Source organism: Henckelia pumila, chromosome 1 (assembly GCF_033568475.1).
Source record: "Henckelia pumila isolate YLH828 chromosome 1, ASM3356847v2, whole genome shotgun sequence".
Classification (NCBI taxonomy): Eukaryota; Viridiplantae; Streptophyta; class Magnoliopsida; order Lamiales; family Gesneriaceae; genus Henckelia; species Henckelia pumila.
In genome coordinates this window covers 93,273,714-93,291,535 of record NC_133120.1, presented here as the reverse complement: position 1 = coordinate 93,291,535, position 17,822 = coordinate 93,273,714, and the positions used below count along the sequence as shown (strand labels likewise).

The 17,822-nt window shown below is 35.0% G+C and overlaps 2 protein-coding genes across 5 annotated transcripts; one reads left to right on the top strand and one right to left on the bottom strand.

Moving 5' to 3' along the window:
• Positions 1-2,598: 2,598 nt before the first annotated feature.
• LOC140868937 (uncharacterized) lies at positions 2,599-3,627 on the bottom strand. Its single transcript, XM_073272943.1, has one exon. It carries the CDS (start codon positions 3,625-3,627, stop codon positions 2,599-2,601), a length of 1,029 nt encoding a protein of 342 aa, XP_073129044.1.
• Positions 3,628-5,060: 1,433 nt separating this feature from the next.
• Positions 5,061-17,735, top strand: LOC140877840 (MMS19 nucleotide excision repair protein homolog). 4 transcript variants are annotated; one of them, XM_073281434.1, is made up of 20 exons: positions 5,061-5,181; positions 6,077-6,139; positions 6,254-6,308; positions 6,942-7,039; positions 8,262-8,420; positions 8,515-8,574; positions 9,324-9,512; positions 10,026-10,079; positions 10,942-11,028; positions 11,130-11,841; positions 12,386-12,765; positions 13,055-13,128; positions 14,166-14,277; positions 14,377-15,254; positions 15,506-15,581; positions 15,685-15,796; positions 16,386-16,462; positions 16,711-16,791; positions 17,182-17,261; positions 17,328-17,735. In XM_073281434.1, the coding sequence occupies exons 1-20, from the start codon at positions 5,110-5,112 to the stop codon at positions 17,338-17,340; spliced, it is 3,432 nt and encodes a 1,143-aa protein (XP_073137535.1). In that variant the 5' UTR covers positions 5,061-5,109; the 3' UTR covers positions 17,341-17,735. The 4 variants fall into 4 exon arrangements, with proteins under 4 accessions (XP_073137535.1, XP_073137530.1, XP_073137541.1 ...); XM_073281429.1 differs by lacking the exon at positions 17,328-17,735 and having other exon boundaries at positions 17,182-17,277; XM_073281440.1 differs by lacking the exons at positions 5,061-5,181; positions 6,077-6,139; positions 6,254-6,308; positions 17,328-17,735 and having other exon boundaries at positions 6,942-7,053; positions 17,182-17,277.
• Positions 17,736-17,822: the final 87 nt, after the last annotated feature.

Below are 17,822 nucleotides of genomic sequence, written 5' to 3'. Positions count from 1 at the left end.
ATCATTTTTGTAGCCTTCTTTCAACAAATAGTCGCTAAGTCTCTTGTACCACATGCGCCCAGATTGTTTTAGTCCATACAAGGATCTTTGTAGTTTAATGGAGCAAACGTTTGCAAAATTTGAAGCAAATGCTTCTGATATCTTAAATCCTTCAGGAATTTTCATGTAGATATCATTATCAAGTTTTCCGTACAAATATGCAGTAACAACGTCCATAAGATGCATTTCAAGTTTTTCTTGTGCGGCCATGCCAAGAAGATATCGAAATGTAATTGCATCCATCACAGGAGAGTACGTCTCTTCATAATCAATACCGGGTCTTTGAGAAAAACCTTGTGCTACTAATCGAGCTTTGTATCTAGTCACTTCATTTTTCTCATTTCGTTTTTGTACAAAAACCCATTTACAACCCACGGGAATTACCCCTTTTGGTGTTTGGACAACAGGTCCCAAAACCTCACGTTTTGCTAGTGAGTTTAACTCTTCTTGTATTGCCATTTTCCAATTTGGCCAATCATGTCTATTACGACATTCAGTAATAGATTTAGGATCTAGATCATCATCTTCATTAACATCAAATGCCATGGCATATGCAAACTTATTGTCGACAATAATTTCTGCTCGATTTAATCGTTTCCCCGTTTTGACATAATTTATCGAGATCTCTTCATTGTCAAGTACTTGAACTTCATTGGGGATTTGATGATCAACTTTTTCAGAGTTATTAATCAATGAATCAGATATCTCAATATGTTGATTCATATTATTTGCTCCTTTTCTTTTTCGTGGATTTTTGTCTTTGGATCCAATTGGTCTACCACGCTTGAGTCGAGCAATTGACTCATCATTTGATATTTCTTTGGGAACATCAATATGTGCTGGAGCATTAGCAGCCGGTAAGTATGACTTAGTCACCCTTTTCACATCACTAAATGCATCAGGTAATTTATTTGCAATATTTTGCAAGTGGACTATTCTTTGAACTTCAAGTTCACATTCACTTGTCCGATGATCAAATTGATGTAGTGATGCATTCCAAGTTAATTCACTTGGTGATCTCATATTTTCTCCCCCTAATGTTGGAAATTTTGTTTCATCAAAATGACAATCGGCAAATCGTGCCGTGAAAATATCTCCCGTCGTGGGCTCTAAATATTTGATAATCGATAGAGAATCATATCCCACATATATTCCCAATCTCCTTTGAGGACCCATTTTAGTGCGTTGTGATGGACTAATTGGAACATACACCGCACATCCAAAAATTCTTATATGGGAAATATTAGGCTCTTGGCCAAAAACTAATTGTAAAGGGGAGAATTCATGATAACTAGTAGGTCTGATGCGTATAAGTGTTGCTGCATGCAAAATAGCATGTCCCCAAACTAACGTGGGGAGTTTCGTTCTCATCATTAATGGTCTAGCTATTAATTGGAGACGTTTAATCAATGACTCAGCGAGACCATTTTGTGTATGAACATGAGCAACAGAATGTTCAACAATTATCCCAATTGACATGCAATAGTCATTAAAAGTTTGGGATGTGAATTCACCGGCATTATCAAGACGAATCCTCTTAATGGGATATTCTGGGAATTGTGCTCTTAATCGAATTATTTGAGCCAATAATCTAGCAAACGTTAAGTTGCGAGATGATAGTAAACATACATATGACCATCTTGTTGATGCATCAATCAAAACCATAAAATATCTAAATGGTCCACATGATGGGTGAATTGGTCCACAAATATCACCTTGTATTCTTTCCAAAAATGTAGGTGATTCAATACCAACTTTAGTCGGTGAAGGCCTAATAATTAATTTGCCTTGAGAACATGCATCAAATGAGAATTCTTTAAAATTTAGAACCTTTTTGTTCTTTAATTGATGCCCATGTGAATTCTCTATAATTTTTCGCATCATTATAGAACTAGGATGTCCCAAACGGTTATGCCAAGTCATAAACGTATTCATATCAATGACTTTCTGGTCAACTGTGGCATTTATCTCTACTACATTTATTTTTGTGTAGTATAAGCCAGAAGTAAATGTCGGTAATTTTTCAACAATGTATTTCTTTCCCGACATTTCTTTCGTAATAAAAAGATATTCTTTTCCTTCCTGGCTTACAGTCTCAATATGATATCCATTTCCGTCGGATATCTTGAAAGCTCAATAAATTCCTTTGAGACTTAGGAGAGAATAATGCATTATTGATAATAAAATTTGTCCCTCCATGTAATATAATATTTGCTCTTCCGGAGCCTTCAATAATGTTTGTACTACCACAAATTGTGTTGACATTACTTTTTCTCATTTGCAAATATGAGAAATATTTATCCTTCTTAAATATAGAATGCGTTGTCGCACTATCAACAAGACATAAATCTCCATCATTGACTTCATGTCCAAAGTCCATATTCTATTCAAAATAATAGAATTAATAAGAATAAAAAAATTCATAATAAAGACAATATGAAATAAATAACTTTTATTCATAATAAAAAACAATTAAACCAACTTAATATTGTCTTAAATAAAAATAACTCAAAAACATTAAATAAATCAAAACATATAACTAAACGATAGATAAAATATTTAATAATTCTGCACGCTGCCATCTCCAATCAAATGATCAATTCTCCCATCTGGGTCTTCAAAGAAATCAGAAACATCGAAAGGTGCTGAGAAGGATGGGACTTGGCTTAAATCTTCACTTTGATAAATAAAATTAGTCTCTATATCTCTTGCCTTTTCTTTTGATGCTTGGTAGGGATCAACAAGGTGTTTGGGCGTACGACAATTTTGATACCAATGCCCTTTTATTCCACATCTATAGCACTCATTTTCTGATTTCTTTGGCATATTATTTTGACCAATTTCAACTTTTTTTGCTTGGTCATTACCCCATTTTTGATAATTTGTATTCTTTTGATTGCTATGACTATAGTCACGTGGCTCTTCATGCCCACGATTATACGGATGAAAGCGTCCTCGACGGCGCTCACGGCCACGTCCACGTCCACGTCCACGTCCACGGTCACGGCCACGTCCATGACCATGACCACTACCACGACCAAATTCGGTCTTATTTTGTTTTCTTTTTTCATCATGCATCGCCACATTCACTTCAGGGAATGGGTTGGCTCTAGTGGGACGGATTTCATGATTTTTCATCAATAATTCATTATTTTGCTCAGCCACAAGTAAACATGAAATCAATTCAGAATATTTTTTGAAGCCTTTCTCTCTATACTGCTGTTGCAGGAGAACATTAGAGGCATGAAACGTGGAATATGTTTTTTCCAAAAAATCATCATCAGTTATTTTTTCTCCACACAATTTCAATTGTGAACTGATGCGAAATAATGCAGAATTATATTCACTTACAGACTTAAAATCTTGTAAGCGCAAATGCATCCAATCATAGCGTGTTTTTGGGAGAATCACCGTCTTTTGATGGCTATATCTCTCTTTCAAATTATTCCACAGATCAAGAGGATCTTTTATCGTCAAATACTCAATTTTCAAACCATCATGAAGATGGTGACGAAGGAATATCATAGCCTTTGCACGGTTTTGCGGTGATTCATTATTTTCATCTTTGATTGTATTTTCAATACCCATAGCATCTAGATGTATTTCAGCATCTAGTATCCAAGAGAGATATTCTTGTCGGAGATATCAAGAGCGGCAAATTCAAGCTTTGAGATATTCGACATGATGAAATCTAAAAAAAAAAAAATTAGAATCATATAATATTCATCAATAAAAAATCTCTAAACATAATTATAATATATACATGTAAACTGATGTTTTATGAAATAATAGTAGATTAAAAGGGAACAAAATATGGATGGTGCATATACTCAAGTTCACGTAATCATGCCATGAGTCAAGAATATGACAAAAGAATTATACATGATAGTGTAAGCCATAAATGAATTAATTAGCATACGGATAACATTCAAAAAGTAACTTAAGAATTTGAAAGTTGGTGATTGTGGGTGGCGTCAGACGTGGATAAAGAAAATGATAATCTACAAAATTATTATACATCAAATTCAATACGAGACACTCAAGGTTGGCGGTGGTGGGTGACGTGAGTAAGATGTGCCGGAGAGATAATTATATGAAAACCATGAAATTGAAAAACATTAGCAAAATCGTGCTGATAACGTGTTATAAAATAAAGGATAAACTAACCAAAAAATATGCAAAGAAAACAAGTAAATTCAATATATCAAAAGTATTATATAAGTGACCTATTTATAGGTACAAGAAATTCTCGAGTATGGTAACTATGCAATTACAAGGAATTGATATTATCTTGATTCTTTACCATCTCTTGAAGATTTGTTCGATCACCCAAATCTTTGACATCCATAATATTGTAACATTTTATTATCATCAAATCATGCATAAACGAACAATGCTTCCACTGGAACATGTATATCTCCTCGAAGGTCTGTGCTCGAGCCAACTTCCATAACTGTTTTCTCCTGTGCAAATGTGAAGATGGAGCATACATTGTTTTCTTGATTATGAAAGCCCAATATTATTTATTATTATCTAATTTTATTAAAATTTTCATACAAGATTTTATCTTTTTAAGCTCAATGTAAATTATTTTATTTTTATTTAGGTGTTGAGAAGTTATCGTCGACATAACAAAAAATATTGGGCTTTCATAATCAAGAAAACAATGTATGCTCCATCTTCACATTTGCACAGGAGAAAACGGTTATGGAAGTTGGCTCGAGCACAGACCTTCGAGGAGATATACATGTTCCAGTGGAAGCATTGTTGGTTTATGCATGATTTGATTATTATATGGAGCACACAGTTGTTTTATATTAATTTGAGTTCTAATTGTAGTGTACTCTTACGTATTATGATCTTTTGTGTTGTTCCAAATATATTTTAAATGATCTCGAATCGAATACAGTTAGAAACTAATTTACGTATATAACTATATTATTTTTGATTAAAAAAATAAGTAATAAAGTTTAAAATAAATCCCCCAAACCACTATAAAAGCATGAAATTCGCCGCAAACCCCTACACCCCTTGAGCTTGCGCTTGCTTTCGTGCCACAGCACAGTCGCAATGGGTGATTCAATCGACTGTGTAAAGCATATCGAATTGTACGTCAACTCCTCCGCCACTTCGCTTCAGCAGGTACTCTCCTTCTCCATTAATTTTTTGAATAATGCCAATAATCATAAAAAATAATCAATTTTTGTTGTATCTATGCTCTGTTGTTTGAGCAACTACTACGTCATTTGCTCAGTGTTTAGAAAATTCTGCCAATTTTTTGGCGAACACGATAATCTCATTACAGGATCATGATAAAGAATTTCATTCCTGAATATGTTGTAAAGCAATCACTGTTTGTTTGTTTGTTTGTGTGTTTGCACTAATTTGAAGCTATTACGTTTTTGCTTTTTCTCAGTCTTTGTGAGTCTTACCAGTTTCAATGATTCTTAAAAAGACTAATTTTTTTTCCCTCATGTCACTGTAGACATTTAATCTTTTGTTTATGCAAATAAAATATCCAAGGTCCTTAACATACTGCTATTTTATTCAATGTCCACGAATTTTCCAATTTTTAGAAAACTCAGTGATCTGACACAATTACTCTGGATTCAGAATTACGTTTCCAGAATTCATTCATTTACCCTTTCGTATATTTATTAAATTTGAATGCCCGACCTCTGTTTTTTTAGTTAAATGTTTATATGCTTTTCCAATTTTTAGAGAACCCAGCGCTATACTAACAGTAGTTCTTAGAAAGAACCATTCTTTCTAAATCCATTACGAGCATCTGACTTCACGTCTATTTCTATACCATATCGAAACCCCTTATTCTGTTGTTTTTGCTCAATCTTTTCACCAATGTTCAGTAGACAGGCATCCATCAGGGTTTAGCGATCTAAAATTGACTACAGTTAAAGAGGAAGCCTCTTGTATACCTTTCAAATGTTTATTATATGCTAATTTTGTTTAGATTGCTTCTATTTTCAAATTGAAAGCTGAAAAGTTGTGCATTTATGACTGTTAATTTGCATTACAGGAAGCAAGTGTCGATGCAATTGCTACCCTACTGAAAAATGACATGTTGACTATAGAAGCACTTGTAAGACTTTCCTTCATTTTTTAAACATAGTTTTGAAGGATATTTTTTCCTTTTCTTTTGTATTAGATATTTTAAATTTCTTGGTGAGTATACATTGCCGTTACACATGTACAGGTTAGGGAGATGGAGATGTATTTGACTACTACGGACCATACTATCCGTGCCCGTGGTAATTTTGTTTTCATACTGTCATCAATGTGATGTGTTTGTGGTAAAATCAAGATTTTATTTTCGATAAAGTCAATGTTAACTCATCGTAATGAGGGCTTATATTTGTGATAATTTTCGGGGCTGTACCCTACATCATTTCCCTCTTACTTTTCTACTACTTGTACATTTCAGTAATTTTTTTTAGTGAGGTATGAAGCACCCCAGGAATTTTACCTAGCCCATGGATTTTGGCAATCCCTATTAGCCGTGTAAGATAGATTTATGTGGGGTGTGTTTGGTGCTGATGATTGCTGTGTTCCGTCAAATCCAGCAAACTTTTGAAGTTGATGATGACCACCCTAATCAGTGCTTAACTAAGAAACAACTTTAGGATTAGAAAATGCTCATGAAAATTTGTCTTTTATGCTTACTGTAGAGAAGAGTCTGGGTGATAATCTTCCAATTAAGAAAAAATAAAATTGCCTGCACTATAGGAGCGGTGAAATGCTGTAAAACATTCAAGATCTGGACTACAGATGCCATCGCCCTTTACTTTGCACGTGTCATGCAATTTTTCGTAAAGTCTCACGTGGTTCTTGCAGATTATATTATAATATATCTGAAGGCTGATGCTTATCATGCTATGATTCAGGAATTCACCTCCTGGCTGAAGTTATGGCAAAACTAACATCGAAGCCCCTAACGGATACTTCAATACATAGTCTGATAGGATTCTTCTCTGAAAGATTGGTGAGTAAACAATGGTATGGAAGAAATTGGTCTGTCTGCTCTATTTTACAGTTTGAATGTGCTTAAGTTGTGTTCCATGTTGTTTAACTTTTCTGGATAGCCTGCTCTAACTTCATCATCTAGTTGAACCATTGTTTCACTTCATATTGGCATCAATTTTTAATCACCTCTGGCACTGTTTGAAGTTAAAGATAGGATAATAATGTATAGATAAATAATCTAATATAATAAAAAAAGAAATAAAAAATGATAGTTAATATAATATTTGGTTTGTTTGATAAATAATAGTTTTTTGATTTGATTGGTTAAATTTTAAATAAGATGATAAATTACTATTTTGTCCTTTTAATAATCAATAAAATATGAATAATATTATTTATCGAGGGTAATATTGTAATTTAAATTCAAGATTTGATTGATGTAAAATAAATAATTAATGATTTGATTGATGTAAGATAAATAATTAGTGGATGGATAAATAGTATGATCAAGTAAACATGAGATTGGATTAGATAAATTATCAGTGGATTAATAATGTGACTTGAAACGGTGCCTCAATAGTCTACCAGAGAAACTGTGTGCTTGGGGGCGTTACATTCATTAATCTCGCAATAGATGTTGGCTGAGGATCTGTCGCATGTGAAAAGTGTGCTGCATGAGTATTAAGCTACTAAGCAAACCACGTCTCTGGAACATGTGGATTATATGTCTTCCAGCATGAAAAATAGGTAGGGCAGTGTAAGTATGAGGTATGTGAGGGTCATGATATATTTGCATTACTGCTGGAAGGATTTCTGATTTAGCTGAGTTTTACATGAGCAGAAAGCAATTTGGATAACTTGAATCACACTCGTTATAAAATTAGTACCTCTCTTTCATGATTAATTATCTCCTTCGCAGGCCTATGTTAAATTCTTGAAGTTGTGCCAGACATGTGTCCTTTACTTTTGTTAATTATATGCTAGCATCAGGCCTCAATTTGAGATGAATTTGTAAACAAGGTTTGAGCAATAAAATTGCATCATCATAAGGTCCGAGTTGTCTAAAGAAATGCATTCATCCTTTAATGTTAGGCTTTGTGACATGCTTTAAGTGAGACCATTTCAGGTAATTTATTTGTCTTCTCACGCTACAAAAATGGATTATCTTTTTGTTTTTGGTTGACTTGTTATATGCTTCAATCGTGTCAATTTAAAAACAGATGCTATTTCATTCATATCAGGCAGATTGGAAAGCATTACGTGGAGCAGTTGTTGGTTGCTTGGCATTGTTGAGGAGAAAAAAGGATGTTGGTATGGTAACTGATAGTGAAGCAAAGGCTGTGGCCCTCTCTTATCTCCAAAATCTGCAGGTGCAAGCATTGGGACAGCATGACAGGAAGGTAAATCATGGATTGATCTATTGGTAAACTTTGTATGTAGTGTTAATCATATTTTGTTGTGATAATTCTTCTCTAATATATGACAATTTTGCAGCTAAGCTTCCAACTTATGGAATGTATATTGGATCATTATGCTGGTGCAATTAGGGATTTGGTAAGGACCAATCTTACTTTTCTCCATCTCATATGATGGTTGTCTTTCGTTCACATGGTTCTGCAAATTGGAATTACCTAATGTTTATAATCAATAATAGTAGTTACTCAAGAAACATGGCTGGCTAACTGAGATTCAAATTTGTGGCCGCCTTTCTGAATGCCCATAAAAGAAAAAGTGAGATAAACAATAATTACAGTTTTCCTTTTTTGCAAAATTGCTACTGATCGACCTCACAATGTTTTCACAGTTAACGAGAGTTATTATGAGAATTCAAAGATGGAACAGAAAGAGTCTTAAAGTTTTTGGTAACTTGGAATTGGCCCCTGCGTGGTTTTCTTTTTTCATTAATTTTGATACCTACTTACATACTCCTGAAAACTTGCAAGCTTGTTAATAGCTTCCAGTTGACTTTCATTGCAATATAATACTATTCTTGGACTCATCTCTATAATTTCCTGGTATGTTGGAGGATGTGACAATCATGTGCAATCAGACGTCAGTATGATGTTTACAACCTGCAAGCCCTGATCATGCTTGAACGTGCCTGTTATGTTCCTTGTAATGTATTATTTTTATCGTTTGAATTTTTCCATCATATTTGGGGTATTCGCTTCTGCGAACTTCAAATCTCAGAAACGCGTGGATAATGTCTTTTGTTAAAGTTTTTAAATGACGTGTCTGGTTAATTTTTTTTCTTCATATTGAAAAAGCTTTTAGTGTCTGCATTAACCCCCTATGTATTTTAGGGAGACGTGCTTCTTTACGGAATCTGTGAAGCTATTGATGGGGAAAAAGATCCTGATTGCTTAGTGCTCGTGTTTCATATAATTGAAAGTCTCGCCAAACTATATCCTGATCCATCTGGCCCTCTATCAAAATTTGCACAGGATTTGTTTGAAATTTTGGGAAGTTACTTTCCCATCCATTTTACACATGTGAGATATCTTGACTCCAGTTTAGTTCTTTCTTGCCTTTCTTTTCTGATAAATCGTGTGTCCGATGTTAAACCTTAATAAGTAACTCTGCACACTTCACTCCCTAAATGAAAGGACTATCTATACTTACTGTAAAGATGGCTTTGGTTCAATAAATGAGCACGGACCGCTGGTAGCCAGATACTCCGGTTTAGATAACTTCTTGGAGATGAGTGAGTGGCAACCTAAGGAATGTGTGAGTGACATAATTTTAAGTAGTTCAGATTATTATGTGATTTGAGATAGATAAATTCGAAATACTTTCTTGGACTTAAAGGACAAGTAACTGCAATATACTTGTTAACTCTTTCGTTTATGACTGGTCTAGGACTGTTCAATATTTTGGTTAATTCAATTTGTTTTCATTATGCACCACTTCGGGTCGGTATATGCACAACTAGGAAACATCTGTTTTTCCTCTAACTACTTACTATGCTGAACTCCACTAATTTGGTACACAATTTTATTCTGCAGCGGAAAGGTGAGGACGATGATAGTAAGAGAGAGGAGCTTTCAAGGGCATTATTGGTATGTAATTTGCAGCTTGCATCATGTTACCATGAAAAAGCCGTATGAGCTGGTATCAGAAAAAAGTTGGCTTGTGGGCTTGATTCTGTACTATTACATCAGAAAACTTCTCAAGGATCTCTTGTTAGCAGCTTCTGATGTTATGACGAATGATTATGACTATCTGATTTTGATATCACAATAGGCTTATTTTTATGCATTTGCTGATAGATAGGAAAAGTTAGTCATGATAATTCCATGTTCCGAGAAATTGGTTTTGAATAACCCAGACAATTATATTTTCATTCTCATTTATCTAATATAAAGATAAGTATGATATTAGCACTATTCCGGCGCTCAGATTCCTATGAATAATTGAATCTCAATTGTTTTTTTTATCGGCCACATGTTAGAATTAAGCCTGACCACATTTCTCTAGGAGAAACTTGGGGAGAGATTGTGTGCTGCTAAATACTAATTAATTTTGAGGTGCACCCTTCTTTCTTTGGAGTATGAGAGGGAGGAAAGCTCTTGCGGGATACTTGTTCTCTTCCTTTGAGCTCGCTTGAAAAAGGCAAACATTTTCATAGCTTTGTGCTATTGATGAATCATCTCAAGCTAATCAACCTGAGCAATGTTTTTATCTTTCTTATTTGCTCAGAGTATGTGAAACTGATGCTTTGTCAAATATTATACAGACATCCGCAGAAAAAGAAATAAATTATACTTGTGCTTTTTTCTCTATCCTTGGACAGTCATAATTCATAAAGCTTGCACCTTTTGTAATTTTTGTGCTTATATTGTTGAAGTTTTTGAAGCAGAGATCCTCGTCAATTTAAGAGTTGATATCTTTTTGATTCTTACTTCATATGATGTCTTTCAGCTGGCATTTGCTTCTACACCCCTTTTTGAACCATTCTCTATGCCCTTGCTATTAGAGAAATTGTCTTCGTCTCTGCCATCTGCTAAGGTTGGTGTTTTTTTAATCCAAAACCTTTTTCTTATCTGTTCAACATTGAAGGGATTCTCTTTATTCCGGACCTTAGAAGACCTATACCTCTTCACCTGCAGGTGGAGTCATTTAGGTATATATGCTATTGCACACCAAAATATGGATCAAACAGAATGGTCAAATATGCTCAAGCTCTTTGGTCTTCTATAAAAGAAGCTACATTTATTTCACCACAATCTACTGTTTCCGCGGAGTCTGAATTGATGGGTGGAATGGGATTTCAGGACAATGATATAATGACTCAGGCTTTTGTACTGCTGCAAGAGGTTATACAGCAAGACAGTATATTTACTAACCTAGTCCTGAGTGATAAAGACATCAACATATTTGTGAACTCCCTGATCGAGTCTATGGATTTTGGTGATATTCCATTACTTGTCAGGCAGAAATTACATGCAGCTGGTCATATTCTGTCAGTTTGTGCTAAATCCTCAGTTGCATCGTGCAATAAGGTCTTCGAGACTTATTTTCCTCTCCTCATGGATGCTTTAGTGATTTCCCCAGCTAAACCATCTCAAGAGAGCTACTTAGATGATGATTGCTCTTTTGTCAAACTTAATTTTGGAGCCCTCTATCTCTGCATTGAATTTCTAGGTGCATGCAGATGTCTGACCGCATCCTTCGATAATTTCACCTTGGTTTCTGATTTCGCCAATCAGACATGGTGTGCAATGCTTCACACATTCTCTGTGCCACTAATGAAGGGATTCATTTCTTTCCTAGGATCAAATATTGTTGACAATGCACATAATGCCTTTGCATACCTTTGCGGTTAGTCCTGTTCTATAAGTTCTGTCATCTATTATTCCATATGACAAACACAAGTGATGATAATGAAGCTAAATGTGCCATATTTACTGGATTTGTTTGCTCTTTTCCTTGCCATGTCAAATTTGGAGAATGTTGTTAAATATGTATCTTTTTGCATGAAGTTATTGAAGTGTAAGCATACTTTGATTTTGTATGTAATGTTTGCTAAGACATATGATTGTGTGCATAGATGTGTATCATGCAATGAAGCATTAATTTGATACAAAGAGCAGCTCAATAAACGAATAATATAAAATGTATATTGATTTAGCATACTATCTTATGGAATTCCTCCATTACTTTATTTTCTTCGGTGCACTTGTCTTGAAGGAAAATCCTTGTTCCGAACTGCTTTATGAATTATAATGGTGGATAGATATATTACTGACCATTAACTGATCATTTTTATTCAAGAAGTGCTTAAAGTGTGTGGTTGGGTTAAAAAAGTAAATATTCATCATGCTAAACTAGTTTTCCATTGCATGTTGAACTCCCACGACTGCAGTGAAGGGTTTGCAAACACTGTCTACTTTTCCGGCAAGCTATGTCCCAGTATCCAAGCCGTTGTATGACTCTAGTTTGTTGAAGCTGGTATCAATTGTTACTTCTGAGATCAATAAGACATTCTTATGGACTTCAGCTTTGAAGGCACTGGTCGAGATTAGCTTGTTTATTGATAAATGTCCAGACTCTGAGAGAGCTTCATGCTTTAAGAGTACTGTTGTCGAGAAGATTGTTTCCTTGATATCCTCTGGTGATATAACTACTTCTTCATCACTTAAACTGCAAGCAGCCTATGACATAGGAGCAACGAGGAAAGAATTTATGGTCAAAATTGTTCGAGGGTTGGATGAGGCCATAGCTGTCCATTTTTCCGCAGCTTATGTACGTATGCTTATTAGTATCTCTTATTCAACACAAACATAAGTTTTTATATGATGTAACTTCATCGTACACATTCCTTTGTAAAAGTAGTTGCAATACATTGTGTTTTGTCACTCACTTTTTAGACATCACATATATCCTTTTATTATTGTAGTCAATTTTGCAATTGTTCTTTCTTTCTATTTTCCGCCATTTTGTACCCCTGATACTGTTTTATGATTTGTTTTCTCCATTTTATCTTTTCTAGCTTGGTATCTACTGATTCAAGTTAGTACATGTAACCGTACAGGAACTTGGGAATCTTGAGTCCGATAAGTTTACGACCGAGCTTCTTGATACTTACTCTAATAGGGTGCTTCCATGGTATGCAGAGTTTATTGAATTAAATATCGTACAATCTTTTATTCTGTCATGGTTCTGTTCAGTCCTGTATTTGACAATATTTTCTAGATCAAGCCATTATCTTTCTACTGGCTAAATGTCATTCTAGTCTTAATAAGTATCAAAACCGTCTTTAGTTATACATATTACAATTACAGTGTGAGTTCGTGATTGATGTTGGCAATCTGATGCATATGGATAGAAGCATTTTCGGAGACGATCTATTGTTCAATCAGAGATGGGTGTTGGACCCATTAGTTTGTCTACTTTCGATGGGTGTTTTTTTTACTGTATGTTAAAAGTTGATTGATTCATGCTTAATGCTGGAAACACATCGCATCAGTTTAAAAATCCTGGTGCTGAATTTGGACTTCCTGTCCATTTATCTAAATCTGTTTACCTGCCTAGGACTCTGAAGTGACACAAAATGGTTGAAATGAGTTTTCATAATGAAGGGCAGAAAAATGAAGGATGTGTTCCTTCACAATCACACTTGTATGCATTTGCTTAAGAATCTTATAGGAAAAGTCACCATATAGGTACGAGTGGGTAGAGGGGAAACTGGTGGTAAAGTCAATCACGTTTTTCATGGTAAAAACTTATAAAAAAGGGAGTATCCTGGTTTAAGAAAACACACGATCAGAATTGTAGTTTCTTCAGTAGGTCATGATACTCGAGTCCAAGTTATGTTGTGGAGTATTAAAAAAATATAAAATATAAATATGCATGGAAAGATGACTAGTATTAACCATTTCCATGCTTCATTATTTGGTATTAACCACTTCCCTAAATTCTAAATCAATTTGTAGCTGTACAACTTCGCTATCGTGAAACTATTCCCCAATGACTTTTGAATGGTGCTATCGATTCTATCTAGTAGGCAATTAGATCTATACAATTTGTATTATTTCACAGATTCCATTTGGTTTATTTTCTTAGATGTGCTGATTTTCGGATTGATCGAGTATTCTTATGATTTTTCCAGTATTCGTTGGACTTAGTTCTTGACATGACCACAGGTTTCTTGAAACCGGGGATTCTGAGGAAATTCCAATTAAGTTTGCACTTAGTATCTGGGCCAATATCGAAAATAGTAGATGTATTAACCCCAGACATCCAGACAATGCAAGGGTGAGACATTTGGTCTGAATACTTAAATGACCAGATTTTTTGGTATATCATGTTTTTTTTTTCTTGTTGACCGTTGCTAATCATGAAATCTATTATCAGAATCTTCTTGGTGCAACCATGACTGCAATGAAGAAGGCTGTTGGAAGCTGTACAGTGGAAGGCCAGGAGATGATTATGAATAAATCTTATGAACTACTCCTTGCAAGCAACTGTTTTGAGTCGATGGGATTCCAATCTGACAATTGTTCCATAAAATTGAAAGTGCTCCAGCAAAATCACAATTTTGACTCTTCCACTCATAGATATGAATGGCTCATTTCTTTATTTGCTTCAGTTATTATAGCCCTTCGCCCTCATACATGCCTACCAAATGGAAAAATGATGATGCAGCTGTTCATCTCAGCCATCCTCAATGGCCATGTTCCTTCAGCTCATGCTTTGAGTGCTTTAGTCAATAAACTACCTTCACAAATCACAGGAATAAATTCATTTAGAAGCATCAGCCTGGAAGAGGCCTTGGACATGATATTTGGTAGTTTCATCAGGACTTCCAGCAATCGTAGTATGTCTGGAAATGAAATTGACTTCGGTGGTTTGAAACTAGATACTTTAAGAATTCAATCAGCTAAAAGTAATGCTGTGATTGGGTTAGCATGGATTGGTAAAGCGTTACTCATGAGGGGTCATGAGAAGGTAAAAGATATAACAATGACTTTGTTAGGTTTATTGATGCTGGATGGCAATATTGGAGACTCAAATCAGTTGCAGGAATGGAATGAAGTTTGTGATGAGGAAAATGTTCATCAGCTGGTTAAGTGTGCTGCAGACGCATTTCATATTATCATGAGTGATTCCGAAGAATGTTTGAATCGAAGATATCATGCAGTCATACGACCTCTCTACAAGCAGCGGTTTTTTAGCTCCGTGATACCCATATTATTGTCCTTGGTTGTAAAATCCGAGTCACCATCTGTTAGGTTTGTATATACAGTTCCCAACTGTTATTCATAGTTTTGCAAAGTGCATTGTAAATTAGAGACAAGTGTATCACTGTCCTTATGAACTGCCACTATACCACATCCTCGAGATATTCCATCATGAAACTTTTTCTATGCTAGACCATCATATAACATGCTTAATATTATCTTCAAAGCTTATATATTGGCCAAATAGATGCTTTCCTTGTATATATTTTTGCATTGATCTAGTCCCAAATTTTCCTCCCCAGATCTATGCTATATCGAGCCTTTGCACATGTTGTATCGGATACTCCCCTCACGCCTATTCTCAGTGAAGCCAAAAAGGTCAGCACAACATCTGGGTGCATCCTTTCAGAAATTCATGTATTCTGTTTACACTTAATCTTCGTTATGAAACTCTAGTTGATAAACTTGCCTTTTCATGCAGCTGATTCCTATATTGTTGGATTGCTTATCCATCTTGAGCATGGATGTTCTGGATAAGGATATTATCTACAAGGTGTTACTAGTTGTATCTGGAATATTGACGGACAAAAATGGTGAGATAAATTTGAAGGTTTATTAGATATTCATGTTTAGAACAATATTATAGTTATAATTTTTGTATGAGTTGTGCTGGGATTGATGGATTTGAGACGATGGATTTTGAATTCTTTGACTTGTGTGGATGAACAAAATTGAAGTGAATTTCGAATCCATTCCATATCAAGTTTTGCAATTTCGGTAGTGATTAAGGTGGATTCAAAATACACTCAAGATGGTCATTTGAAACTCCCAAAATAAATCTCTCGCTCGAAATCAAATCCATCAATCCAAGTACAACCTAAGTTTTTAGGCTCACGAGATTCCTTTTGCGATGTTTTATTGTGTATGGTTCCATCCCAAAAACTGATATTGAGAAACCTTTTTATACATGCATGGATAAATCTTTCTTGATAGACGTCGGAATATGTTGCCATTTAAGAAATGGCGGACTAGTCTTGACGTGGTTTTTCTTCTGACATTTGACACCACCTTAAAGGTGGTGGAGGTTGTTGATTGACTAATTGGTTTATCAAATTCATTTGAACTGGATGAGGGTTATTTTTTAACCACGGTGGCTCGTCAATTGCTTAACTTGTGCTGCAGGAGAAGAAGCTGTCATAGGAAATGCACCAAGAATAATCAATCAACTTCTTGATCTGACAGCATATTCACCATCCATGGTATAATGAATCTCTCTTAAACGATCTTATTAATCAAACATGGCATTTGATATTACGCATCATTTAAAATGACAAAAGTTATTATGTTTTCATGGAATTTGAGTACTTGTCTTTTTAATTATGTCATTATTTGGCTTGTTTTTGCTACAGTTTATTTATTTTGTACATGGTGAAATGTAAAAAGTATTTGTTTACTCTCCAGAGGTTTGTTATATCAACTATATGTAAAAATTTGTTGACATTTTCAGGCCGTTCGGGAGACAGCGATACAGTGCCTTGTGGCTATGTCGGAACTTCCCCACATCAGAATTTATCCATTGAGAACTCAGGTACAGTAGTCGTTGCATACTTGCATATTTTTGTTATGTCTCTGGTCGGTTCCATGTAAAAAGTCTATCATCTCCCCACTTTCGTCGACACTTTCGCTGATCCTCTTGGATCTGCATTCTTTTCTGTGGTATGTGTGGATGTGTCTACTTCTAGACTTCTTTTAAACAGAATTGTCAATGATGGGAACCCCCTTTCCCAAACTTCTTGTTGACCTTTCAAGTTCTTGCCTGAGACATCCTAATCCTACTAATGATAATTTTGATATAGAAAACATTATCATGATAAAATAGCATCAGCAACAACTTTATCATCACAAGTTCACTTCTTACAATGATGCCTCTCAATGGTATATCGATAATAACAGTATATGATGAGTCATCGATGTTTAGGTTTTGCAATCCATATCAAAAGCACTGGACGATCCCAAGCGAATAATTCGCCAAGAAGCTGTCAGATGTCGAAGCGCTTGGTATGTTTTTTCTTAGTCTTTCCCATCTTTTCAACGTGTAATTGTCATCGGTGATCTCATTTGCAGGGCCTCGGTATAATGACTGAAGAAACTCTTCATTTCTTAAAGAGCCGTGAGATAGGTTCAGACATCCATTTCTTGTTCTAACATCATGGCGGCCCATATTGGGGAAAGCGAAGAAGTCACCCAACTTAGAATCTTAGATGACATATGTTCATAATTCTTGGCTTTGTTTTTAATGCCCAAAATCACAAAATCATCCATCATCCCACCAGTTTTTTCATATGTCAATTTTGTTAGTTTATGCAACCATCGATTACGTATTTATTTTTCCAAAGAACTGTTTGGAGCTGTGTACATACCAACTGTGTAAGAAATTCATGTAGGAAGGAGATAGTGGCAGTGGTAGAAACAATTTTATGTATAATTAATTTGTGCACATTATTGTGTTAATACTTCTCCCCTCTCCTCGTTTATAAAGCTGGGCCTTTTCAGTTGGAGGGACAGGGTCAAATTTTTTTAAAAAATATTTTGAGCCTCACAGTGTATTTCAATACATCG